A 26,410-nucleotide genomic window follows, 5' to 3' on the forward strand; every position below is an offset into this window, starting at 1 on the left:
GCATCTATCTGCTTTAGACTACAGAGAGTAGTTGAAGTTCACACTTGGACCAGATCCAGTTTTCTGCCATCACAACACTCTTAATCAATTCCTCTGCATAGAAGTTGATTACATAAAGAAAGGATAGGAACTTTCCTTTAATCTACTCTTTAATTTATGATGTTTGAGTACTTTTGTAAAATGTTATTTTGGTGGTATCACAGAAATCACAAATGTCTCAGTTACACAAAATTACTTCAGAAAATTTGAAATTAGGATAAAAAAACTGTATGCATAGTATTCTCTAAAATTAATTTTGTTCAGAAAAAAAAACACATTTGAGTTTGGGTCCCCAAGTATAAGTTTATAATATTAGAAAAAAAATGTTGGAGAGAGAAAAAGGGAAGATACTTCAAATAATTTGTAATTCAAATATCTCATATCTTTGATAATTAATATCATATAAATAGTCACTTCATTCTTTTGGAATATTAAAAACAGAATTCAGGATTTGGAATAAGAATTTATCCTATGAGACTATGCACTTAAATGTCTGAAAAATTTATCAGTTTATAATTAGGAGGGATTATGAGGCAACAAAGTGGAATATTATAAAGCAAAGCAATAGGGCTACCTCCAAGTCTCAACAGAATTGTATGAGGGTAAAAACAGGGGCTAAGTCACTTTTTCCAAGTATGGGAAAATTAAGGAGATAAGACAATTACGTTCTATGATAACTGAGTCATTCTTAACAGAGAAAACAGATTATATTCCTGTTCCATGTGTCCACTTTGTGCATCCTCTATGCTTTGCTCCAAGCTGTTAATTTCACCTTACAAACACAAGAAAATTAAAATTGTAGGAAGGAGGACATATGAGAAATATAATCTTGACAGAATGAACTACAATAATGTGTTATTGTAGCACTTTGACATAAAATCAGAGAGAGACCAAGCTCTGGGAAAACATAAGATCGCTATCATTTAAAACTAACTTTATATGAAGAGAGCTATGCTTGAAATGAGGTACCAACATAAGTGTACTGAAGCCAGCTCAAGCCCTTGATGCAATTTGAGGTGAACTGTCAAGATAACCCTAATCCCCACAGTTTTAAACAGTGACTGGTGCTCTAAGAAGCCAAGGTGAGAATCAAGAAGTAGAACCATTTGGTTACATCCTGCATTTATTTAAGCAAACCGAATGTGTTGAAACCAGAAATTAAAGCATGTTCATGTTTTACAGATACAGAAAGAAGACAAAGAATCATTACCATAATATCCTGAAAAGTGCATCTGAGTACGCAGATATAGTAAAGGCAAACATTTGCAGTGACCACAAAAAAGCCAATAGTTGATATATTCCTCTGTCATTCCCATTCTGACATCATTCAAGTAGTTTTGATAGGTACGTCAGGGACTTGCTTGGAAACAAATACTGATGCTAATGACTGTAGTAGTCTTGAAGGGTTTGTGAGTGGTGACCACACTACACAGACATGATGTTAGGCTGGATGTGTTCAGTGTCATTAGGCATTACACATTGACCATGACATCCACTACAGTGTGAACTAGTTTGCATAGGTAAGTCCTGTGGGCAGCACGATGTTACTCTAGTCCACTAAGGTTAAAGAATCACAGTGTAGAAGGAAAAAAATGGATTAAAGCATTTCTACTAAAATATTATTTTAATAGCTGGTGTTAACAATTTGCATCACAAATGCTAGATTATATTTCATAACTTTGCATCATTCTGTAAACCCCTTCCTTTTAAAAACACTATTTCCTTTCAAAACTGTAGACACTCAAAGTCATCACAATCTTGCACATTAATCATCCACCACAGCTCTAGATATTTTGAGGCAAATAGAAGTCAAACAGTACAATGGCATGCTCTACATCATGGCTGCAACCCACTTGGTGCTGCTTCTAAATGCTCATTCATTACATGGACACTGAATAATGGGACTCTGATGCAGTTTTCTCTTTTCTTTTAAAGTACATTATTCTTAACAGCAACTGGATTACAAAGAAATATATACTATGCAAACTGGATACCATAGAGCAAACACAAAAATCAGATGGAGTTCCCATGAATACACTTAAGTAATATGAACAACTGGGGAAGGAATCTGCCAGGGGATCTTTCCAAACTTGTGCATTCTAGATGCCCACACATCATGGAACAGTGGCCAAGGAGGCATAATACAATGTCTTGAGTTTTATGATCACAAAGTGTTTACCTACTCTCCTGCCCCTTAGTTGCCTGGAAAGGGTTGTAAAGGGCACAGAATACTTGACTTTCATTTTAAGATTTAAACTTTAAACTTAAGTTTACCTAGCTTTAAACTTAATGAAAACTTTCTTACCTCAAATCATCTTATTCAAAACATTCACACCCTAGCCACTTTTAGATTATCAGAAGCAAAGAGCTAAGGTATCATGAGTTTATGAAGTGAATTTTATCTTGTGTAATGACTTCAGTCTCTTAATTCTCCTAGCTTAAAAATACATCTAAAATTCCCACCCTTGATTTACTGCTTATGCATCTTAACTATATATAAATCCATAAAGAGCCTTTCAGAAATAGATAGAAGTCTGCATTTTCTAAACTTCTAAGCCTTTAGAGGTAAAATACTATCAACTATCATCTTTTATATTTGTCAGGAATCTCTTAGTTTCCCACCACAAAAATACCAATCATGTATAATAAAATATCACTATAGATTAGGCAGAAGCTTGCTTGCTTGGCTTTCTTTCTAAGATCATAATGTAGAAACAAGGGAAATTAAAAGGGCAAAAGGCACCTATTTTTTTTTTTAAATATCTATATTATCATTTTGGTATAAACTATAGCCACTTTATACAGGGACACGTCACTAAATAATCACGTTTTCTTTATCTTTTCATTAAAAACACTCCACTGATGGTGGAAGGACCTGAAAGAGAGGTGCCTCTCTTGAACTTCCACTATCTGTCTTAGAAAAGCTGGCTTCTCAATGTCTTCAGTGTTGTCAAGCTCAGCACAGAGAGGATAGGGAAAGAAACACTGAGGGGAAGGGCAGAATTACTTCTTATTCATTGTTAAGCAATGAACCTATTGGGATGGGCAGCTGAGCTAAGCTCATCCGTGTTCAGAAAAGGGACTCTTGGAAACCTTGCCTGAAAATCCCATGTGGTGACTGGAGGTGCAGAGGGAGACCTGAGAAGACTCAGGAGACTGGACAAGTATATGGAAATCTGACAATTTATATATATTCCAAACTGGACTACACCTATCTGACAATTTATATATATTCTAAACTGGACTACACTGTAGGTGTGTGAACAATAACAAGAAGACAGGAAGAACTTGTTTTGCTGCAGGTACAAAATAGAAAGCTTTCCCAGAGAACAGGAATCAGTAAAAACATTTACTACAAAAACTTAACAGCAACCGCAAAATATTCGGTTACTTTACTTTTCTCAAGATTAGATGTGCTCCACAGACCATTTTGTTTTCAGAACTCTTTAAAAGGACCTCAGACTGCTCCTTGTGCTTTTATCAGGCTTGTGAGCACAACACGTTGAGAAATTCGGGAACATGCTTTCTGGATTGGGCATTTACATGACTTCCTTAACTTAGTTTTTAAAAGACTTCCTTTCAAACTCTTCCTTAGCTGTCAGTGTTATGTATGAGAGTGCCTGTTGCCGAGTTGAAAATGGGATGGAGTGTGTGGGAAATGGAAAAGTCTTCCAAGAATGTAGCTTTTAAAAAATGATGCAGTCAAAATAGCGCTTTGGTATTATACATATACGCTTTCTGGTTTTTGTTTTTTTTTCCTGCTGAGATCCATAATATTCTCATAGGTTTCAGTAACAATGCCAACTCAAATTAATGCGTCAGGAGTATGTATGTAATGTCTTTTTTCTTCCTCTTTTTTTTGTAAAATAACTGCCCTCTAGCTAAGTTCTGATCAGATCTTGAAATCCCAATGCTAGAAGTGGAATCAAGTTGCTTTCTGAACATTATGTAAAGCTTAAACATTTAGAAGAATTATTTCCCAAAACAAGTATTGATTTTTACCTTCAATGAATCTGATTTTGAGATCTGTGGCTGAAAAATAAAATGAAATGTCTAACCTGCTATCCTATTATAAGAATTTTACAGAATTTAATCTTCATTACAAATCAGTTACCTTTGAGCTTCTCATAAATATGCTACTTATCAAAAATTGTGCCAGCCCTACATTTATTTTGCAATTCTAACTGACAACTACTCTTTCTTAATAATCACAAAAGCTGGCCTGTGCAAGTGAAATGTAAATATTTACTTAACAATATAATAAAATTGAGTAAGCTTCAATTTAAATGCACAGAAACTTTTGCAAGACTGCAAATTCAGTTTGTCTTTAAGGATTTATGTAAAAGACAAAGTAGATAATGGTGGTTCATCAATTTAATCATAATGGATCAGTTGAGTAATGGAAAATCATTACTAATCTACAAAACCCCCCTCAAAAGTGCTCTAGTTCTTTGCTTGAAATTTTCTCTTATCAATTTTAAATTGATGTCATGTAGATACAGCTTGAGTGTGATAAACCTTATTTTGTTTTTTGTCTGATAAAATTTTTCAAAGGTGCTTTTCAAAGTAGAATGTAATGGCATCAAATATATAATGACTAGTACTTGGACTACGTTTTTCCTTGAGTATATCACATAAGAGTAGATAGATATATCAAGACCTAGATATTTCATAATTTTATTTAACTTTCTCTTTTCATTACAGCTGTAGTCAGACCCTAGAAAAATGCTACCTTGTTTCAGGTTCCAATAAAATGCCTCAATCAGGTAAAAACAAAGAGCTGATGATGATGTTAATTTCTTAGGTGATCTTGACTGGACTTCAAGGAGAGTTTCCTAACCTAATGGCAAAATGGCAAATCCGGCAAGAGCCTACATGGCTACTTGCTTGAAAATCCAAACTGTTCCATTTGCTTATTTTTTAGTGAACAATCTTGTTGGCCCTGTACTGAAAAAATCGTTGTTGCCTTGCCTCTCTCCTCCCCTAAATGTGATTTAGAAAATCAAAACCAGAATGTGGAAAGGGAGTTCTTTTCAGGTGGCTAAATTTCCATTCCAGAATCTGAATGTCATTTTCCAAGACAAGAAACCAGATGATTTCTTTCTTTGTGGAGCTGGTAATTTTTTTTTCATATTCCATTGTTTTCCAGTGGCTCCTGTTTTCCTTTTAAATCCACAGTGGCATTAAGTTAATGGAAGCTGTTGATTAAACACTTATTTTCTAGAGTGCATATCTATTTTCTAAGGTGTGGATCCTTCAAAACTAGAGTGCAATGCAGCAAGAGAATCTCAAGCAACCTTTTCAAAGTTTTTTTTTTTTTTCTTCTGATGAGCTTGCACTAGAGGGAAGGATTTTCAGCTATTGTCCATATATATATATATATATATATATATATATATATATATGCTTTAATACAGGAATAGGCAGCTCAGCTGTCTATGTTACAGAAGCTTGAACCTACATGACATGCATCAGGGTAGAGCTTACTAGGGAAATCATGTGGATGGCCTTAAATGTTGCCCTTTGCAGAGTAGCTGTAAAGTCATTTAATCTGACACCCTGTGGGCCCATGTCTATACCTAGAGCCACAAAATGCAGGGTTGACTTGGTACAAATGAGAAATATATAGACCCCAGTCAACCGAAAGAACCAGGAAATTTCTTTGTTGAGTTGAAATTTTTCCATCTCGGAGGAATACAATACCAGTCAATACAACCTCAGCCAAGCTGTCATTCTGCCACTGCTTATATTTTTCATATCAAGCAAGAAATTGCTTAGAGACTCAAAAATTAAGTGGTGCTGAGATTATTGGGTGTGCTACTAAATTAAGAGAACTAGCTTTTCTGGTGATGCCAAAGTGACAGCTAAGAAGGTTCAAATACTTGTTACACTGAAAGGACAATCAATATCTCTAGTAAAGTTTACAAAAATTCAGATCCCGAAAGGGTTCCATAGCCCATCAAAGAAAACCATTTACACAATTAGCAGCACCAGGTCTCCAGACCCAATTATTTCTTTTAGAGGAATTAACAAAAACGCTGCTTGTTTTTCAGCCTCCAAGAGTCATTCCTTCCTCCTGGTACCTGTGTTGCTAATTGTCAGAGTGAGGATAAAGGGTTGTAAAATAACTGCCAAGTTGTCTCAGAAGATCTCCTATCTTTGAAAAAGATTTAGTATACACTAGGGTACAGCTTAAAGGGCGAAGAGGAGGCTTAGTTGACAAACTCAATGTAGTTGGCTGGCAGCATGCCGGTCTTGCCCGTTCTCTGCACGGTGCCATACATCCAGCCGTCATCAATGGGTTGCACGTTGACAATGTAGTCGCCATCCCGGAAGGAGACCTCGTCTTCATCCTGGGCGCTGTAGTCGTACATGGCCCGGTAGGTCCTCTGGGGAGGGAGAGCAAGGCTTACTCACGTCTGGTGGTAAGGTCATGGCCACAAAGGCCCTTTCCAATGAGCCAGCCAGCACAGAATGTTAGTAATATGCCAAATATTAGCAAGAAGCATAATATTTGGGGCACAGAATAGGGAGAGAGAAAACCACTTCATTCAGTAGCTAGCTGGTCACAAAGTTAAGCTCTGAAGCAGTAAAATTACCTCTCCTCATTCCCCAGCTTCAGATGATCCCAGAGGTCTGCAGATTTCCCCCCTAGTCCTCTCCCTCTTCCTTTCTTTCCTTTCCATCTGTCCTTCCTTCCTTCCTTCCTTCCTTCCTTCCTTCCTTCCTTCCTTCCTTCCTTCCTTCCCTGAAGAAAGGTCGTGCATATTTGCAACACGGCTAAGCAGCTTTTCTGACTTCCAATTTTCCACTAATCACTTTCTCAAGGGGGGCAGAGACAGACAGATATACCACAGCATCAATCCCCCATCCATGGAGCTCCTGCAGTGGCTGGTCTGGTGCTTTTACCAGATGGCTTTTCTGGTAGACTCCAGTAGCATCTAACACGTGCTGCTGGATGACTCAATATTACAAGATGTCTAATTTGACAGTTCAAAGATATGTGCTGGCCATGCCATTTAGGTCTTAGTGGTCATTTTGATGAACATTTAGATTAACAAGTTAACCTAACACAATACGTGAGATTAGACCAGAATAAAGAGCATAATTGACTATGAGAACAATTAAGACATCTTGGTATCCTTTGCATGCTACTGTTTTCATTTTTTTCAGATCATAACTTCCTTTCTTGATGGCTTACCTCTAAAACTCTTCTGTTTCCTTTGAAAGTACTATGCAAATGGCAATACATCATCATTTATCCTTTGTATAAAAGTGTTCAATAAGGTCAACACTCAGTACCAGGGGCACTGGTTTCAAGTCCTCCCTGGGATTCCAGAGTACAAAAGCCCTTTGCAAATAACCATGTTTTTGTGTATAATCTAAACACACCTTCCAATGTGTTTAAATCATCTTTACATGACTTATAATACCTCATACAATGTAAGGGCCATGTAAATAGTTATATTATGTATTGTTTATGGAATAATAATAATAATGATTGTCTCTACAGGTTCAGTACAGACACAACTACCACGGATATAACTATTTAGGACTATTTGGTTCAACTCTATTCCATGTGCCTTTGCATTATGAAGATACAATTAATGCCTAAGAAAGAACGTGTACTTCAAATCAACACTTACTAGGTTTGGCGAATGCTGCATTGATCTCATGGATGACAGGCTGGTCTGGTGCATGTACCCATAGCCTTGGGCATGGCTTTGCTGGTAGGCTCCAGGAAGAACAGGTGCTGCATGTCAAACATACACAGAGAGCCCTTACAGTGAGTCTCAAAGTATCCTTCACAGCCCTCAAGTGACTTCATGCTCTGCTAGAATCTTCTGAAACAAAATGCCACTCGTGGCGCCATGCGAAATCTGGGTAGTGATACTACAAGCAATATCTAGAGATTAGTATAAATTCAGTTATTAAGGACAGGCAAAGGAACTCAGTTTCACATGCATTCCAAAAATTCATTAGAATTACTGTAGTATTCGGAGCTCCAGTGGCGCAATCGGTTAGCGCGCGGTACTTATACAGAATTTTTGTAGTATTCTATTCTATCAGTAAATAACACAAATGCAAAACAGAAATGCTCTGCAATCCCATCACAAAGACATTTTTTGACTAGGTCTTATGATCCCTGGTAAGCACTTCCAAAAACAAACAAAACAAAAAATAGAGATAATTTAACTGGCTTGTAAAATCAAGCACTTCCAAAAACAAACAAACAAAAAATAGAGATAATTTAACTGGCTTGTAAAATCAAGCACTTCCAAAAACAAACAAACAAAAAATAGAGATAATTTAACTGGCTTGTAAAATCAATGACAGAGTATAAATGTTTTCAGCAGACACTTCTCAAATAATAGAATGCTCTTATAATTCAAGATACAAACCTGAACGTTACCTTTATAAAGACGGGAAACAGCAAACGTTTAAAGTTAATAATAAGTGTATAACCTCCAAAGAATCTTTTATTTAGGATATATTAGTTCTACATGTCATTTTGGTTTGTAAGTCAAGATTTATTGTCAGATAAATATGTTACAAAAGACTGAGAAACCAAATCTCTTAAACAATTTCATAAACATTACTCTTCTACATGAAAATACATCACAATAATATTCACCCAGTTTGTGTTGTTCTACTCACTTTTATTTCATTCTTTTATATAGAGGTAGAGAAGCAGAGAGAGAATGAAAAAGACTACAGCACCAAAGCTTTATTCAGTGAGGCTCAAGCACACTGTCCATGTGAGCTGTCTGGCTGCCCCACTAGCTATGAGCTGTCCTTACTATCTATGACATCCAGGAGACAGAATGACCGTATGTGGAACACTGAATTCAAGAGACAGCAACACAGAAGCTAAATGCAAATATACCAGTTAAACAGACATAAAATGTATGCATTTCTCTAAAAGTATATTTAAGTACTGGCAATCAGGAGAAGAGGCTATCACTGAAGTTATTATAATTGTATGTGCTTACTTATGTTCTGAGTAAGTTATGCAATTCATCAGTAAAACCTATCCATTACATATGCTATAAAGATCACTGAGAGGTTGTGATTTTTGTTCAACAAATTTGAGTATATAAAAGAATTACTAATGGGTTAATTTATTCAGTAGAGTTTTTACAGTAAAAGAACAAAGCTAATATAAGTCTTGTTTATTATGAATAATTAATACTTTGTAAGTGATACACTCATCCTAATTACATAAGATAACATCAAACTTTAAAGAAATTCAATAATCAGAAAATTATACATCATTAATGCTTTTTCCAGATGATAAAAAAATAGTTCTCTAACTCACATTGCAATGTCATTACAAATTATGTTTACTGAATGTCTAGATGTGACATCAAAGAGAAGCTATTACAGTTCTTACTTGGATTTTGTATGGTAGTATAAACTAATTAAAACAATTAAAATCAAGTAATTTAAAAATAGCACTCAGTTTAAATATCTAATATCAAGAGACATCAAAGATGTTGTCAAGATTCCTTCACAAAGAAATAAATGAAGAAACCTTCCATATATTGATCTATGCTGACATAATTAGCAAAGTGCAAGAGCCTTTCTGGGTGCTATGAGCTGGAAGGATTGACCAAGAAGTTATTAATCCCCTGAACTCTCAGCAAGTATATACGAGGTGTGTTTGTTTGTTTGTTTGTTTGTTTTTCCTCCAGGGATATCGCAGGGGCTTGGTGCCTGCACTATGAATCCATTGCCCCTGGTGGCCATCTTTTTTTCATTGTTATTGCAGCAGCTGCTGTTGTTATTGTTAGGACGGAAAGAAATTGAGAGAGGAGGGGAAGATATAGAGGGGGAGAGAAAGACCTGCAGACCTGCTTCACTAGTTGCGAAGCAATCCCCCTGTAGGTGGGAAGCCAGAGGCTCAAACTGGGATCCTTGCACTGATCCTTGAGTTTTGCATGCTGTGGGCTTAACCCAGTGCTCTACAGCCCAGCTCCCTATGAGGGGAGTTGATGTGTGCATGGGCCTAAGTCCTGTGCTGTCACTGAGTGGGCCTTCATAAATGCAGACCAATCTCACTGTATACAATGTGCAAGGCATATCAAGCTTAATGGAGGGACCAAAACAATGGCCTTCCTAGGACAGCCATAGCCCTGGATATCTGCCCTTTGCCAAGTGAAGAAAGGGGACTCTGTCTACTTAGGGCATTTCCAGTTAAACATCTAAACCAGTGACTCCAGCTATACACCCCAGATTAGCAGTCCTGAGAGGGTATCCATTTGTTGAGGTGAGTTATTTATTGACCCATTACTACCTTAACCTGATTGCAAATTTGAAAAAGTATTATGAGTTAAGTTTATTTTCTTTAGAGAGGCAGAGACAGAAAGTGAGAGAGACCAAAGAACCACCGTTTCCTTCAGTGTTGTGGGGACTGGGCCCAAACCTCGGTCACTCACATGGCAAAACAGTGAACTATCCAAATGAGCTACTTTGCCAGCCCTTTCTCTCCCTTTCTATCTGATAAAATGTTGGCCCACAGCAGTGACCAAAAAATCAATTATTTGTATACTTGATTTTATACTCAATTGTTCAACTTTGGCATCCACACAGAAACTGCTTCCTGTTGAAACAGCAGGAAAAGAAGGTAATTTGAGAGAATATATTTACCCTAAGTGTGTGTGGGTTGGAGAGAGTTTAGGACGTGAATTTTGAAATAAATGTCTTATTGTGTCCTGCAAGTTTCTCTTCATGCTATTACTGGTCACCACCACTTCCCTCTCTGACTACTACATTGCTCAGGGTTAGTTCCCTTGGGGCTCAGCACACTTGGCACAATAAAGTATTTTTGTCTTCCTCCAGGGTTATCCCTGGGGCCCTGTGGCCTGCACAGCTCCACCATGCCCCATGGCCTTTTTTTTTTTAGATAATGAGAATCAAAAAGAAAAAGCAGGGTGACAGAGTGGGTGGAGGAGCAAGTGAGTGAGAGGAAGGGGGTGGGGCAGGGTAAGACACGGAGGCAGCACTCTACAACTAGTGAAGCTTCCCCCTGGCAGGTGCACCCACCTGGTGTCTGGGGGCTTAAACCTGTATCCTTGTATATGATAACTCATGTGTCCTACTGGCTAAGCCACCTTCCAGCCCCCACCCCCAATAAAGAAGGTTTTTTTTTTTTTTTCCTCTAGGGTTATTGCTGGGCTCGGTGCCTGCACCATGAATCCACCGCTCCTGGAGGCCATTTTTCCCCCTTTTTGTTGCCCTAGTTGTTGCAGCCTCGTTGCGGTTATTATTGCCATTGTTGACGTTGCTTTGTTGTTGGATAGGACAGAGAGAAATGGAGAGAGGAGGGGAAGACAGAGAGAGAGGGGAGAGAAAGATAGACACCTGCAGACCTGCTTCACTGCCCGTGAAGCGACTCCACTGCAGGTGGGGAGCCAGGGGCTCGAACCGGGATCCTGACGCCGGTCCCTGCGCTTTGCGCCACATGCGCTTAACCCACTGCGCCACCGCCCGACTCCCAATAAAGAAGTTTTTAAAAGCTCCTGCTCAGAGTAGAAAAGTATGTATGTAATTGAAAGCCCTGATAAACCAAGTTACTAAAAGCAAATGCCAACAAAAGGGGTCATAAATACTGCTCTTGTGATAATGTTTTGCTGTGTGAAAAATTTTATGAATCAGGTTATACAACCAAAAGAAAACCTAAAGAAACAACTCTGGAAATTGAATATATGAAGAATTCATATTAAAGACAGCTTTCTCACATGGGCATGAGACATCTTTAAAGAAAACATGGAATTCCAAGATATTCCAAAAGTAAGATGTGAGGTTAATTTTGCAACAAACAGGGATGATCAGACCCCAAGAGCACTGGGGCAAGGTGATGGTTATAAAGGTCTGGTGGCTTTTTTTTTTTTTCTTCAATACCATAAAATACCACAAAATAATAGCTTTTATTATTTCTTAAGACAACAACAAAAAAAAACCCCACAAAAGTATGATTCCATGTTGATTTCATACCAGTGAGATTTAGTTACCAGAGCTCTAGAAGCTGACTAGCTCTCAGGGGCTCCAGCTCTACTCAGAATATCCTAGAATATCAAATCAGACTCTCTCTTCTACTGTCCAGTGAAGTCCTCCCACAAACAGTCACTATCATGTTTTCTATTTAGTGTTTATTTTCTTTTAAAATTAATTTATTGGATGAGGAAGGGGAGCTAGAGACACCTGTGGCACTACTTCACTACTTGTGAAGCATCCCCCTGCAGGTGAAGCCAGGGAGTTGAACCTGGATCCTTGTGCCTGACCCCTTCCAGTTAATTCTTATAATGGAAAAAGATTAAACTAAGATAAAGAAACAAGTGTACAGAAAGACCCTAAAGCAGAAGGCAAAAATGGAGTAAGAAAAAACATACAGGAGACTTCACAAACCTGAAACTGGGAAAATGAGAAAATTCAACAAGCACCGAAGTGCCTGGAGCCAAAACCTTAGCTAAGTCCCTCACATAACCAGTGAGCAGACATTCCGATCATTGTGAGCGGACATTCCGATCATTGTAACTGTGATTACCATCTAACTGGAAAGTTGCTCACCCACCTCCCTCCCCCACTACTTTAGCAGAACTTCCTCCTTGTTTGTGCATAAATTGTGACTGCAAAATAAAATTTTCAGAGCTTGATCAGACCTCATGACTTGCTCTCGTTCTTCGTGTCTCTTGTCCCTTCCATTCTCTCGCCCCCTACCCTAGGTTTCCGTCAATAACCCCACAGGCCGGGGAACCAAAGAATTAGTGTGAATGAACCAAAGAAACACTCCCACTGTTTTGAGAAAAGTGTGAATTCAGGGAGGAGATTACATTCAGTCTATGGCAATTAGCTAAATATAATGTATATAGAACATAATCTGGGGCTTTTCTCATAGGGATATTTTTTGCCACCCAGGGTAAGGAGAAAATCATTTGTCAGGAATTTTCTAAAAACAGATATAGGATGCAATGCCATTTTTGTATTCTTCTAACACTTGAATATGATTTTATCAGCTAGTACATGTCAAAAAACTTAATGAAGTATCCCTTTTCTTTTTGCTTTGTCTTGAAAAAAAACATATATATCAGTATCTTTGTACTGAGATATGTGGGGATTGCCAAACAGAATGAAGGCAAGAATATGACAGAAAAATGGGCTGAAATATGCTCTATAATAAAGCACAAGACTTGCACACCTGAGGCCCTATGTTCAATTCCTGACTGTATGGTCCTCTAGACTCTTGATGTCTCATAAACACAAAAATAAATAAATAAATAAATGAATAAATCTTTAAAAGAATATATAAAGAGACAAGAAGTAATTGAATAAATAAATGGTTAAATAAAACCCATGATATGAACCCATTTTGTTCAAACAGCTTTTGCTGGTGCTACCAAGAGTTCCAATCAGTCTTAAGTTCTTAGGGAGAATGATTCTCTCCACAAGCCATGTGGGTACTAAATTAACCATGCTAATGCCTTACCTAGCAACAGAATGCTATTTTCCAATCCAAGTGAATTCTGAGCAGTCCAGGAAGTTTTTTTTTTTTTTTCCTTTCCCTACAGAAACTAGAAGTGAGCTGAATTGCCTCTAGGTTTCAGTTTGCTGGTATTTTAATTTTTTATTTGATGGTTTCCTTGGGGGCTAGCACATACATGATTTCACCACTCTGGTCTGGATTTTTCATTCAGAGAGAAAGATAGAGATGGATAGATAGATAGATAGATAGATAGATAGATAGACAGACAGACCACAGCACTGAAGCTTTCCCCCAATGCCATCCTAGCACTCCCCACGTGGTGTCAAGGCCAAAACCTGGGCTGCAAAAGTAGAGGTATGCAGAGAAATACATAAAAGCCAGTGAGCTATTTCTCCAGACCCGCTCTATTGGGTTTGTAACTGCAAGCTATGCACAGACATCTCCATAAGAAACAGGCTTGCTTATCCATAAACTAGGGCAGAATAGATACCTGAAAGCAAAAATACACAGTAGTCTGCAGGGAGTCCATATCAAGTTCATAATGAAATAATGTCCACTTAGACTTAGATACCCTTCTTACCTACTACCTATTACAGTTCTCTCACTTACTCCAAAGCTAACCTTAGCAAAGCAAGGACTGCAAAAGCTGAATAAGGGCAAGAGACTGGCATACTTTAACGATAACTCTTTAGTCACTATCAGGCCATTCCACCAGCTGGGTCCCTAATCAGGGAGTCCTGAGATTCTCAAACAGACCTGATGGGCCTAGAACTCAAATAAATGCCTCTCTCCACTGTTACTGGTAATTTCTATCAGGAACAACAAAATAGACCCCTTTGTGGGCCCCCATAGGACCTTGCCCTCAACCTGGATCAACAATGGTAGAGAATGTTCCATCCTCTGAAAGGAGGATGGACAACATACTCTATGCTACACCTGAGGAAGATGGGTTGATACTGGGGCAGAATGGAATGTTCCTACTCATGACCACAGAATGTGAGCTCAGATCTACAGGGATGTAGAGGTCACACAGGCTCCTAAGCTAATTATGGGCCCCAGATCACATCAAATTGATGGGGTTTACAGTAATATTTATACCCCTTTCTCATATTAGGGAGCTACTTTCTTCCCTGATCCAGCTTTCTGGTCCTTTTCCCAGCCATGACATCATCTCCCCAGACAATAATTAGGATCCACCTGCATATCAGATTTCAGGCTCAGGACAAAAAACAACAACAACAACAACTAGTATAGCTACAGGCCCTTTTGAAATATAACTAAAATATGCCTACTAGCTATCTACAAAATGGAGCCCCCGCCCCCAACACTTCATCTGCACTATTCCAGTCTTTAGGTCCATGCTTGTTCAACAATTTGTTTGGCTTTGTATATTAACTCTCTTTTCAGCCACCAGGTTCCAGATGCTAGCAGGATGCAACCAGACTTTCCTGGACAGACAACCCCACCAATCTGCCTTGGAGCTCTGCTTCCCCAGAGCCCTTTCCCACTAGGGGAAGAGAGAGACAGGTTGGGAGTATGGATTGACCTGTCAACGCCCATGTTCAGCATGGAAGCAATTACAGAAGCCAGACCTTCCACCTTCTGCATCCCACAATGATCTTGGGTCCATACTCCCAGAGGGTTAAAGAATAGGAAAGCTATCAGCGGAGGGGATGGTATGGTATACGGAGGTCTGGTGGTGGGAATTGTGTGAAGCTACACCCCTCTTATACTATGGTTTTGTCAATATTCCCTTTTTATAAATAAAAAAAATTTAAAAATTAAAAAAAAAAAAGGATCCTGGTTCGAGCCCCTGGGTCCCTACCTGCAAGGGAGTCGGCTTCACAAGCGGTGAAGCAGGTCTACAGGTGTCTATCTCTCCCCCTCTCTGTCTTCCCCTCCTCTCTCCATTTCTCTCTGTCCTATCTAACAATGATGACAACAACAATAACTGCAACAACAATGAAAAACAAGGGCAACAAAAGGGAAAATACATAAATAAATATTTTTTAAAAATTAAAACTTCCTATCACAAGCATAGTCTGTTCAGCGATTTTGTGATCTGTCCTATGCCATCTGTTTCCCATCTTCTAAATCTGTCTTGTTGTTGTTCCTTGAAAATAACAAGTATGTTTTCCGTCAGGCACCCATATTTTAGACTCAAAATACCTTTCTATATGCGGTCAACCTTTACAGGTCTCTGCTCAAACAGTACTCCCTTAGAAATCCCTTCACTGACCATACTTCTATTATTAAACTGCTTCATTTTATTCTAAAAAAAAAAAAAAAGAAAAGAAATGGGCTTGCTACATAATAAATGATGAATAAACAGATTTAACACAAAAGGAAATTATCTACAAATAAATTAAAACCACCAAGTTTTAAAGATATGCCTGATCACCACTGTGGTACAAAATAAGTGCTCAAGCCTTGGAAGGAATATGTGAACATAAAAGTGAGCATTAGATCATATGTTCAAGTTTCAACCCAAGCTGAGGTAAAGAACAGTGGGGTGAATAAGGGGCCAGGGATTGAAGAGGAATTTGGTGACCTGCTTTGGGTTTCAGCCCAGACTGCATATTAAGTTCATCAGGAATCTTTTAAAACCATGCTTTGTCCAGATCCCCAGATCAAAGTAAATAAGTGGAAGCAGAAGGCACTTGACAGTGCTGTGTGATCTTTTATTTTTTCTTTTAACCATTTTTTATTTGTGATTACTAGTGGTTTACTAGACTGTAAGACTGCAGGGTATAGTTCCACACTGCACCCACCACCAAAGTTTTATGCCCACACCTTCTCATGATAATCACCATCGTTTTCAACATCTCAGAGACAATTTGCTTGCTTCTGGTTTTTTTTCGCCCTTTTTTGCAAGGAATATGACTTTATCAACTAGTACTCATGTGTATCAGTTCTCCAGATTCTACATATGAGTGAAACCATCTAGTAGTTTTCTTTAACCTCTTTATTCATTTTGCTAAACATAATAACCTCTCCAGTTCCATGCTCTTTGTTCCAAAGGACACAATATCATAACACCATCTTTTTGATTGCAGAATAATATTCCATGGAGTATATAATATGGTCCTTGTTTTATTTTAACCTCTCAAATCAGGTGGCACCAGTTAAGAACCAAAAAGCTGCCAGCTTCCTCCCCTAGCACCTAACCCAAGTTGAACGGCATTCCCAAACCCCTGCTCTATTCCTGCAATGGAATGAATGCTTGTGTCCCTCCCATTCGTACACTTAAATCCTAATGTCTAGTGTGGTAGTGTTATGAGAGGAGGCCTTTGGGAAATAATTATGTCACAAAGGCAGAGCCCTCAGGAGGGGACTAGTGTCCTTAGAGAAGTCAGCTGGCTCCCTCCCATCATCTGGACAAGACAGCAGGGCGGTCACCAGACCCAGTCACACTGGCCAATATCCTGACCTCCAACTTTCAGCCTCCTGAACTGTGAAAGCAACCCCATATTTCTTAGAAACCCACCAGTTTGTGGAGTTCTGATACAGCATCTGGAGAATACTACAGGCACCCTGCACAGAGCCCATCTGCCACGGACTCTTCTGTGGTAAAATCTTGGCTATGAACCCCACAAGAAGTTTACATAAATATGACTGCTGAGAAGCTGGAACATCTCAGGAAGAAATGATAGTAAGGGTAATTCACTCACTTCTGGAAACACAAGTTTAAATCATAGAAAGTAGTATCACTTCTGAAGTGTCCTTAGATCATCTTTCCATCTATCCAACCTCCTATCATTCCAGCCCTCCTCACTTTAATGAGAGAACCAGAACTCCACTCTAGAAAATGTAGCACTGGGAATAGAACTCAGGACCTCAAGTTTGCCAGTCCTTCACTATCTCACAATATCCCTCCCAGCTACTCTTATATTTCTTTAAGGGTCATTTAGGCATCTATTATGGAGAAAGAGACAGACAGAGAGAGAGATTTTTCCCCTCCCATTGCCAAGAGAATCCCTTAGTATTCAGGGCAAATGTCATTCAGTCATCTTAACCTATGCGTATAATTTCAAGTCTATTTTTATTTTTTATTTTTTACTAGTGATTTAATAATGATCGACATGACTGTGAGATAAGAGAGGTACAATTCCATACAATTTCTACCACCAAATTTCCATGTTTTTAAATCACTTTTCCTTCTTCTTCTTCTAGCGTTTGTCCTTCTTCCGTAGCCAGTCAACAGCGTCAGGTTGAGCCTGATGTAAAGTTTCGAGACCTCCTTTGAATCTGGAGAGGTGGCAGTCGTTGACTATGTGGGTCATAGTCTGTCTGGAGCCGCAGGGGCAGTTCGGGTCGTCTCTGGCTCCCCAGCGATGGAACATAGCGGCGCACTGGCCATGGCCTGTTTGATAGCGATTGAGGAGGGCCCAATCATAACGTGCTAGGTCAAAGCCGGGTTGACGCTTGCAGGGGTCTGTGATGAAGTGTTTGTTCTTTACCTCAGCTGACTGCCAGCTCTGTTTCCAAGAGACTGGAATACTTTTCCTAGGATGATTTCAACCACTTTCCCATTGAGCAAGGGAGATCCTCATATTAATGCAACCTAATAACTTTCAAAATAATTTTGTAAAAACTGTCCTAAAAATGCTGGCTCCCAAGGCTAGGGAGATAGTATAATGGTTATGGAAGACTTTCATGCCTAAGGTTCTGAGGTCCCAGGTTCAATCCCCAGCACCACCATAAGTCAGAACTTTATCTGTAACTGTATCTGTCTCTCTCTCATTAAAATAAAAGTTTAAAATGTATTAAAAAAAACATTGGTCCCCAAGTCATCATGGGCATAGTAAAATGTTCCATTTAATGGACATGCTGAAATATTAGTGAAAGCAGAATTAATTCCATCCAAGAAATCGTTTAAATTGTCTTCTCTAAATTTAAATAAGCATATACCATTGCATTCATCAAATATGAGATGAAGATTGAAAGAGTTCTAGTTACTTGCTGATGCAATCGGAAACACATATAGATGGATATCATAGAACTATGCATGTGTACATTACATTAAACCACTTTGTTCACATACTGGGCTTCACTGTCTCATGAAAGAACTTCTAAAATATGGTTTTTGGGGGGCTCTACAGCTCATAAATATTTTTTTAAAATAGTTACACTGTAAATTCTCTGTCCGTTAGACTTTACTAGTTTCAGAAATTCAGGAAAGCAGTGTTTTTTTTTATTTCAAACCTATCTTCTCTTTAGAAAATAAAGGTTTTTTTGAAGTTCCCTAGCATAATATGGTTTGAAAAGAATTAAAGAGCTTCAGATTTAAGAAGATTTGCCTTTTTACTTCAGATCATTCTAACCAATTTACTCCTTCATTAGATTTGAATTCCACCTTTCATATTTTTCTTCAGATTTGTTTCTAATTTTAAGTTATTTAACCCAAGATAAATTGCCTAAACTGTAACTCTAACCAAACTACAAGTAGGATTGAAACTGGGGAGAAATGAAATAATTTCAGCCTCAAATTATAGTCTTTAATGATATTTTCATGAAATACCACATACAAGATATTCCAAAATAAAAAATAAAAAAGGAAGGTTCAGTATAAATATACAAGTATATGCCATTTCCTGATAAGAGCTACTTAATTTGAGGCAATTCTTTGAAAAGATGAAAGCAATAAGGAACTAAAGAATAGCAGGGATACTGTTTCCATTTAGGTAAATCATATCAATGAGACAAGCTTTTGGACACAAATTATGCCATGACTGAAAAGTCAACTCACAGTAAATCCTAATTTTCCTCAGTGAATACCACTGCCAATATTGTATCAATCAATTTTAACGTAGGAACAGTTATTATTCAAGAACAAAAGGAAATTTCAGTATTTCACTGCAGAGGACAGACTGCATATACTTACTAGATAAATAAATATATGTAATACTTTAAGAACTTAAAACGGGACACTGCATTTGCTTTTCCTTCTTGAACTAACCAGTTCAAATACTGACTCAGAGAATATCATAAATCCACAAGGATATCCCAAATGCAGTTTTACATCAGAGGCCTTTAGTAACAAATCACACAAAATATCATCTACAAATACACTTCAGTCTTGACTACATTTCTGAATGAGCAAGTATGTTATTTTAAGTCAACAGATTGAAATTGATTCAATGTGAATCTGACTCAGTGTGTGTTAAAAAGTGAAGAAACTAATACAATGTGTCTTTGGCATGAGTTGAAGAGAGGGGCATAGGAGAACATGAAGGAAAAGGACTTTTCTGATACTCATTCCATCGAATTCAAGCTCTAAGTTTTAGGAGTAACAGAGGCTAGAAAAATAGGAAGGTATTTAGAGCCACAGTCAACAAGAAAGGTGAATGATAGGTCACTGTGATCAAAGGCATGCAAGGACATTTAGACAGAATCTAGAAGAGAGCTTAGCAAACTAATAAACAAGCTCTATATACATGAGTCAGGCATAAAGTGTGAGATAAAGATCAAGAATTGGGGGCTGGGTGGTGGTGCACCTGGTTGAACACACATGTTACGGTGTACAAGGACACGGGTTCAAGCCCCCGGTCCCCACCTGCAGGGAAAAGGCTTTGAGAGTGGTGAAGCAGGGCTGCAGGTGTCTCCCTGTCTCTCTATCTCCCCCTACTCTCAATTTCTGGCTGTCTCTATCCAATAAATAAAGGTAATACAAAACTTAAAAAAAGATCAATAACTGGAATGTTTAAAAAATGTGACATGGACAGATCAGGAAGACAGAGAGGGGATTGGGCAATAGTAATCAGAGACTTTGGTCACAAGAGAAGCAACACATGACAATGAACTTGGACAATAGGAGCTAATGATGGAAATGCAGGAATTTAACATACCACCTAGCTGTATGAGACCATGGAAATTACAGGCAGTTCCTGTAAAAATCAGAATCCAATCCCCATAACCTCCAGCCTGGGGCCTGCGGAGGATGTGAGGATAGAATAGAAAGTCAGGGGAGAGCAGGGAAATGCATGACTACAAAGACAACATTATGCTGTATGGTTTTATATATAATACAAGTATGTGAGTATATATATATATATATATATATATATCAGTCTATTATTATCCAATTTGGGTGTCAATTGTGATCCACTGAAACCAAAAAGTACTGTTCTTATTTTTATTGCTACTGTTCAGCAATGCAAAACAGAGGAATGTCTATTCTCTCCTTGAATAGAACTGAAAATATGTTTGCCTTGCTACAATTTATAAAACTCGTCCAGTTTCCTCATTTGGTGTATATGCTAATGTCACATTTATATTCTTCCTGATGATAAAATCTGTTCTTTTTCCCTGATCAACTCAGCTTCACAGGAAATATATTTTTAATGTTTTATTATTTGCTACTTTAAGTGTCAGATGGTTCTCCTTCATACACATATGGAATCCTTTGATTTAATTTGGGCAAATCAATGAAAGACACATGTGCATCTAGGAACAAATGCTATTCATTAGTATTTGATCCTTTCCTAACTTCCCTCCCTTATGTTGCTTTGGTTCTATTGATACTAGAAATATGAGTGTCTCTAAATATTTCAAATTTAATCAGAACTTAAAACTGTTTCCCTTGGGGTAACAATAGAACTAAAAGTTTCTAATAATTAGCAATGTGTGCTTTTTTTTATAAGCTAGATATATTAGCTAGATGGCTAAATACAATCATGCAATATTCTACAGATTGGATTTTGCATTATAAAGTAATTAATTTTCTTGTAGATTAATTACGCCACAAGGATGCTGTATTTCAAATAAAATCTAAGTTTTCCTAAATGTAAACAAAGATACTAAAACATCATTTTTGTAACAGCAAACTTCTCAAAATCAGTATGGAGATAATACTTCAAATTTAGAAGTAAAATTTTTGAGATTCTCTTGTTAAATGTACTTACTTTATAGAAGGCAGGCTGGGAGGTTGGTAGGAGATCACGGAGACTTCTAATCAGTAACCAGAAAACTGAAGTAGTGATTCAAATAGAAATTTTGGGCAACTTATTTACTTACTTAAATTTAAAGATTTATTTTTTGTGGCACTGAGGCCTTGAGCATGCTCCATTTCATTGCTCCTGAGCCAACCTTTCATTGTTTTTATTTCAGAGACAGAGAGCAAGGGGGAAAGGCACCATAGCACTGGAACTTTCCCAGCAGAGCTAGGGGACTCCCGGGTGAGCTGTCAACCAGCCTCTTACAATTTCGTTTTAAATGAAGACAAAGAAACAATATTAGAAGTGTGTTTCCTAGTAAATAGCTCTGCTAATTTAAAACTGTGTTCATGACTAAAAACCAGTAACCCTTAGCATGGGGCAGAATGCCAACTATAAATCACAATACATAACTCAGTGGGAAAAGAAAACCAGCAGAAGGATTAATGAGAACGCTGGACAAAGGACTGTGACTTTGATGGAAACCGTTTCTATTAACAATCTGGGGGTATGGATCGACCTGCCAATGCCCATGTCCAGTGGAAAAGCAATTATAGAAGTCATAACTCCCACTTTCTGCACCCCAAAAAGTATTTTGGTCCATACTCCCAAAGGGGTAGACAAGAGGGGAAGTAAACCAGAGGGCTCTGTAGCCCCACTCCAACTGGACCTGAAGCACTTGTCAACAGGAATCTTGTTTTTATACCATTGATGAAAGGGGAGCAAATCTGGAAAACACCAGAGGAAGCCAGGCACCACTTTTCTTATCTGAGATAGAAGAGGAAAAAAGAATGATACTCATAAGCAGTAACAGGTGTAGGAGTATATAGGTAGATATAGGTAGGTAAGTTATAAAATCAGCCCGTATTAGTGACCTTGAGAGAACTTCTGCAATTTTGAATGGAGAATATGGGGACACAGACCTCTAGTAGTGGAACCATATGGAATTTACACCCCTACTATCTTACAACTATGTGAATCAGTATTAAATCACTAATAAAAATAAATTTAAAAAAGAAACTCTCTATCCAATGAGATTCTGAGAGCCAGCTGGTTGGGCACCCATCAGTTTATTTTTAATACTGTTGCTATCAATTTAATGATAATTGAATTCTTAATCCTGCCTACTGTCCTTGGAATTTTAGGGTTCATCTTTATAGTCTTTATAGACCCCAGGAAAAATGATGACTGATTCTCACATGTCTCCTTATATTCACCACTTATTCAGCACACACACACACACAGAGTACCTGTGCAAGGTAGTGGGAGGAAAGCTGGATGGCACCTTCATGTCATATCTGTCTCTATGGCATTCACTATCTAAAATAACCTAGAATACAAACTGTGACAGTTATGGATTTCAGTTCTGATGGTGGACAGGCAAGATAGTCCACCTGGGAGGGTGTCTACTTTGCCACATGTGAGACCTAGGTTTGAGCACTACCCCTCTACACTAGAGGGAACATATTTTTTTTAAATTTAATTTTATTACTTAATAATGATCGACAAAATTGTGGGACAAGAGGGGTACAAGTCCATACAATTCCCACCACCATAGTTCTGTATCCCATCCCCTCCATTGGAAGCTTTCCTATTCTTTATCCCTCTGGAAGTATGGAAAGAAGATCTTTATGGGGTGCAGAGGGTGGAAGGTCTGGCTTCTACAGTTGCTTCTCAGCTGGACATGGAATTCACTGGTAAATCCATACCCTAGCCTGCTTTTATCTTTCCCTAGTGGGGTGGGGCTCTGGGGAGGTGGGGATCCAGGACACATTGATGAGATCATCTGCCCAGGAAAGTCAGGTTGGCATCATGGTAGCATCTGCAACTTGGTAGCTTAAAAGCATTAAGATATAATGCCGAACAAATTGTTTAATAATCAGGAACCTAAAGGTAAGAGTATAGCAGATGAGATTTGGGGTTTTCATGTTGAAACAAGGTTGTAAGTCGCCCTGCTGGCCAGGGCACTATTCTAGGTATATATTCCAAGGGTCCCATGACTTAACTACTTTTTTCCTGAGCCAGACAGCTAACATGCAGGTGGGCTAAAAGTATTGTCTGGGAGGACTGTATCAGAGTTGGGAATAGAACCAGAAAGCTGGATCAGGGCAGATAGTAGCTACCAAATCTAGGAAAAGTATATAAATAATATTAACTATAAACCCTATCCATCTAACCCATGTGTATATGTTTACAGCAGCATGATTTGTAATAGCCAAAACCAGAAAACAACCCAGGTGCCCAATGACAGATGAATGGCTGAGAGAGTTGTAGTATATATACAAAATGGAATACCACTCAACTATTATGAATAATGAACTCACCTTCTCTAACCATCTTGGATGGAGCTAGAAGGAATTATGTTAAGTGAAATAAGCTAGAAAGAGAAAGATGAGTATGGGATGATTCCACTCATAAACAGAATTGAGAAAGAAGAACAGAAAGGGAAATGCAAAGCAGAATTTGACTGAGTTTGGACTACTGCACCAAAGTAAAAAAAACTCTGGGAGGAGGGAGGGGGGATTTTCAGCTCCACTATAGGAGAGTAGGGTGGGGACACAGACCTTTGGTGGAAGGAATGCTGTTAATATACACTCCTATTAACATATAGTTTTATAGATCATTATTTAGTCAATATGAGAGTGGAAAAATAGATTGAATATCTTGAGCTTTTTAATGTGTAGACTTCAGTTCTGAGTATATCTTCCTTTAAGCTAAGCACTTAAGATTTCAGATTAGTGTGAGTGTATTGGGCGGCAGCACAGTGGGTTAAATGCAGGTGGCACAAAGTGCAAGGACCGGAGTATGGATCCTGGTTCAAGGCCCTGGCTCCCTACCTGCAGGGGGGTTGCTTCACAAGTGGTGAAGCAGGTCTGCAGGTGTCTAGCTTTCTCTCCTCCTCTCTGTCTTCCCCTCCTCTCTCCATTTCTCTCTGTCCTATCCAACAATGACAACATAATTAACAACAACAATAATAACAACAATAAAACAACAAGGGCAATAAAAGGTAGTAAATAAATGTTAAAAAAATATTTCAGATTAGTTAACTGAGTGAATTTCAACACTGGGCTTAACTTGTTAGTGCATTTCTAAGAATAACATTTTCTTTGAAATATTAAATCACCTATAATCTTAGACTAGGGAGACCAGAAGCAACTAGTCTTGTCAGTATATAAGACACAGTTATTTGTAAATAGCATTAAATTACATAAATTATGGTAAGGTCTTGTATGGAATCTCTGGGGCTTTGCTCATTTTCCTTCATGCTTGATCCATACCATTTGATACTATATCTGCTGATCTCAACCAAATTAATGCAACCAGTCCCATCTCAACATGTGTTACTTCAGACTAAGTCCAGAGATGCCAAGCGTGGGAATGCCAAATTTCCAGCTCCAATATTCAGGTGAGACCTTCCATTTCAGGTGGCATACCTAACAAAGTTATAGAACCTAGATATAGACCAGAGCCCATGAGATAGGGTACACATGTCCATAAGTTAGGAGAAAATATATACTTTAAAAGTACACAATAGTCTACAGTGACTCCATAAGTGCGACAAGCAAGTAGAAAGACCTAAAAAAGAAAGTACTGAGTCAAATATTCTCTATTTAGACATAGATACCCTCCTTACCTACTCCCTAGTTCACTTCCCTCAATCACTCTAAGCCTGACCCTGTCAGATAAAGTAAGGACTACAAAAGCTGGATAAGGGTAAGAGACTGACACACTCTTATGATGACCTTTTTGCTCACTACTAGGCCACCCCATCATCTGGGGCCCTAGTCAGGCAACCCTGGGATTCCCACACAGATAGAGTAAACTTCTGGGATGTGGTATCTCTTCCTCCTTCCTTCCCTTCCTCTTTCTGCGTTTGTCTCTAGCTATCTAGCTAATCTATCCACCCATCTGAAAAAGTCAGCCTGGAGCAGTAAAGTCCATCTGAAAAAGTCAGCCTGGAGCAGTAAAGTCCTGGTGATGGCAAAAGGGGGGGGGGGGAGGGAAAGAATTCTGACAGATACTTCTGACTATGGACCTCCTCAGGGCAGGTGTCATAAGTAAGCACAGTGACAACTATATGTAGGACAGATGTGTTCATGTAGTACTAATTTACTGATTTCTTGGTTATGAAAATTCATTAGCTGACTGAAGCTTTTAGGGAAAAAAACACAAGTTACAATGTCACGGTTTAGTGATAAGGCCTCCACTACCTTCTTTAAAGAAGGATTATTATTGTGTTCTTTATCTGGTGCATGATTGTGGACAAGGATCTAAGGGGGGGTGTGTGTGAGAGTGCTTTACAGACACCTCTCACAAGGAGATGATAAACTGTGCCCATGGTCAATAACTATACTTTAATCCATTAAGTCGTCCACCTCAATAAAGGTTTAAATGATTGAATGAAGTCTAAGTAGACACTAGTAAATCAACAGTGCCAGGCTGGGTAACTCAGCACATACAGCAAAACTGTTTCTTGTATTTCAGATTAAATTTTGGTTTGGATATACATGCACCCAATAATAACTGATTATAATACAGAAACTGCTCTAGAGAATAGTTATATAGGATAGAGCAGACAGAAAGATTCTATACTAATAGACTATATTCTGGGGAAAACAGAGACACTACACAAAATGAAGTGTCAGGTAGTAAAAAGAATTATGATAAAATGCCCCAAAGCAGAATTCCTGGATCATACCAAAACTTTATTTTTAATAAAATAAATATTTTAATAAATAAAATTCTCTGGGTTGAGGGTGAGTGCGGAAGTTCAGCTTCACAGGGGTGGGGGTGGGGGGTGGGACACAGTCTTTTGGTGGTGGGAATGGTGTTTATGTACACTCCTATTAATTTGTAGTCATATAAATCACTATTTAATTAATATGAGAGGGGAAAATTGATTGAATGTCTCAAACTTTTTAATGCACAGACCATAGGCTAAGTCTTTGGTGTG

At 38.3% G+C, this 26,410-nt stretch overlaps 1 protein-coding gene across 3 annotated transcripts in view; it reads right to left on the bottom strand.

The window, feature by feature from the left end:
- Positions 1 to 1,144: 1,144 nt before the first annotated feature.
- NEBL (nebulette) overlaps positions 1,145 to 26,410 on the bottom strand; it is a 410,755-nt gene continuing 385,489 nt past the window's right edge. For all 3 annotated transcript variants that reach the window (XM_007526311.3, XM_060192259.1, XM_007526302.3), the window contains 3 exons: positions 7,686 to 7,792; positions 3,290 to 6,428; positions 1,145 to 3,250 (listed from right to left, as the gene is read on the bottom strand). In XM_007526311.3, coding sequence (XP_007526373.1) covers positions 6,252 to 6,428; positions 7,686 to 7,792 — 284 coding nt within the window. In that variant the 3' untranslated portion in view covers positions 1,145 to 3,250; positions 3,290 to 6,251. The remainder of the gene's footprint in view (positions 3,251 to 3,289; positions 6,429 to 7,685; positions 7,793 to 26,410) is intronic.

Source organism: Erinaceus europaeus, chromosome 6 (assembly GCF_950295315.1).
Source record: "Erinaceus europaeus chromosome 6, mEriEur2.1, whole genome shotgun sequence".
NCBI classification, from domain to species: domain Eukaryota; kingdom Metazoa; phylum Chordata; class Mammalia; order Eulipotyphla; family Erinaceidae; genus Erinaceus; species Erinaceus europaeus.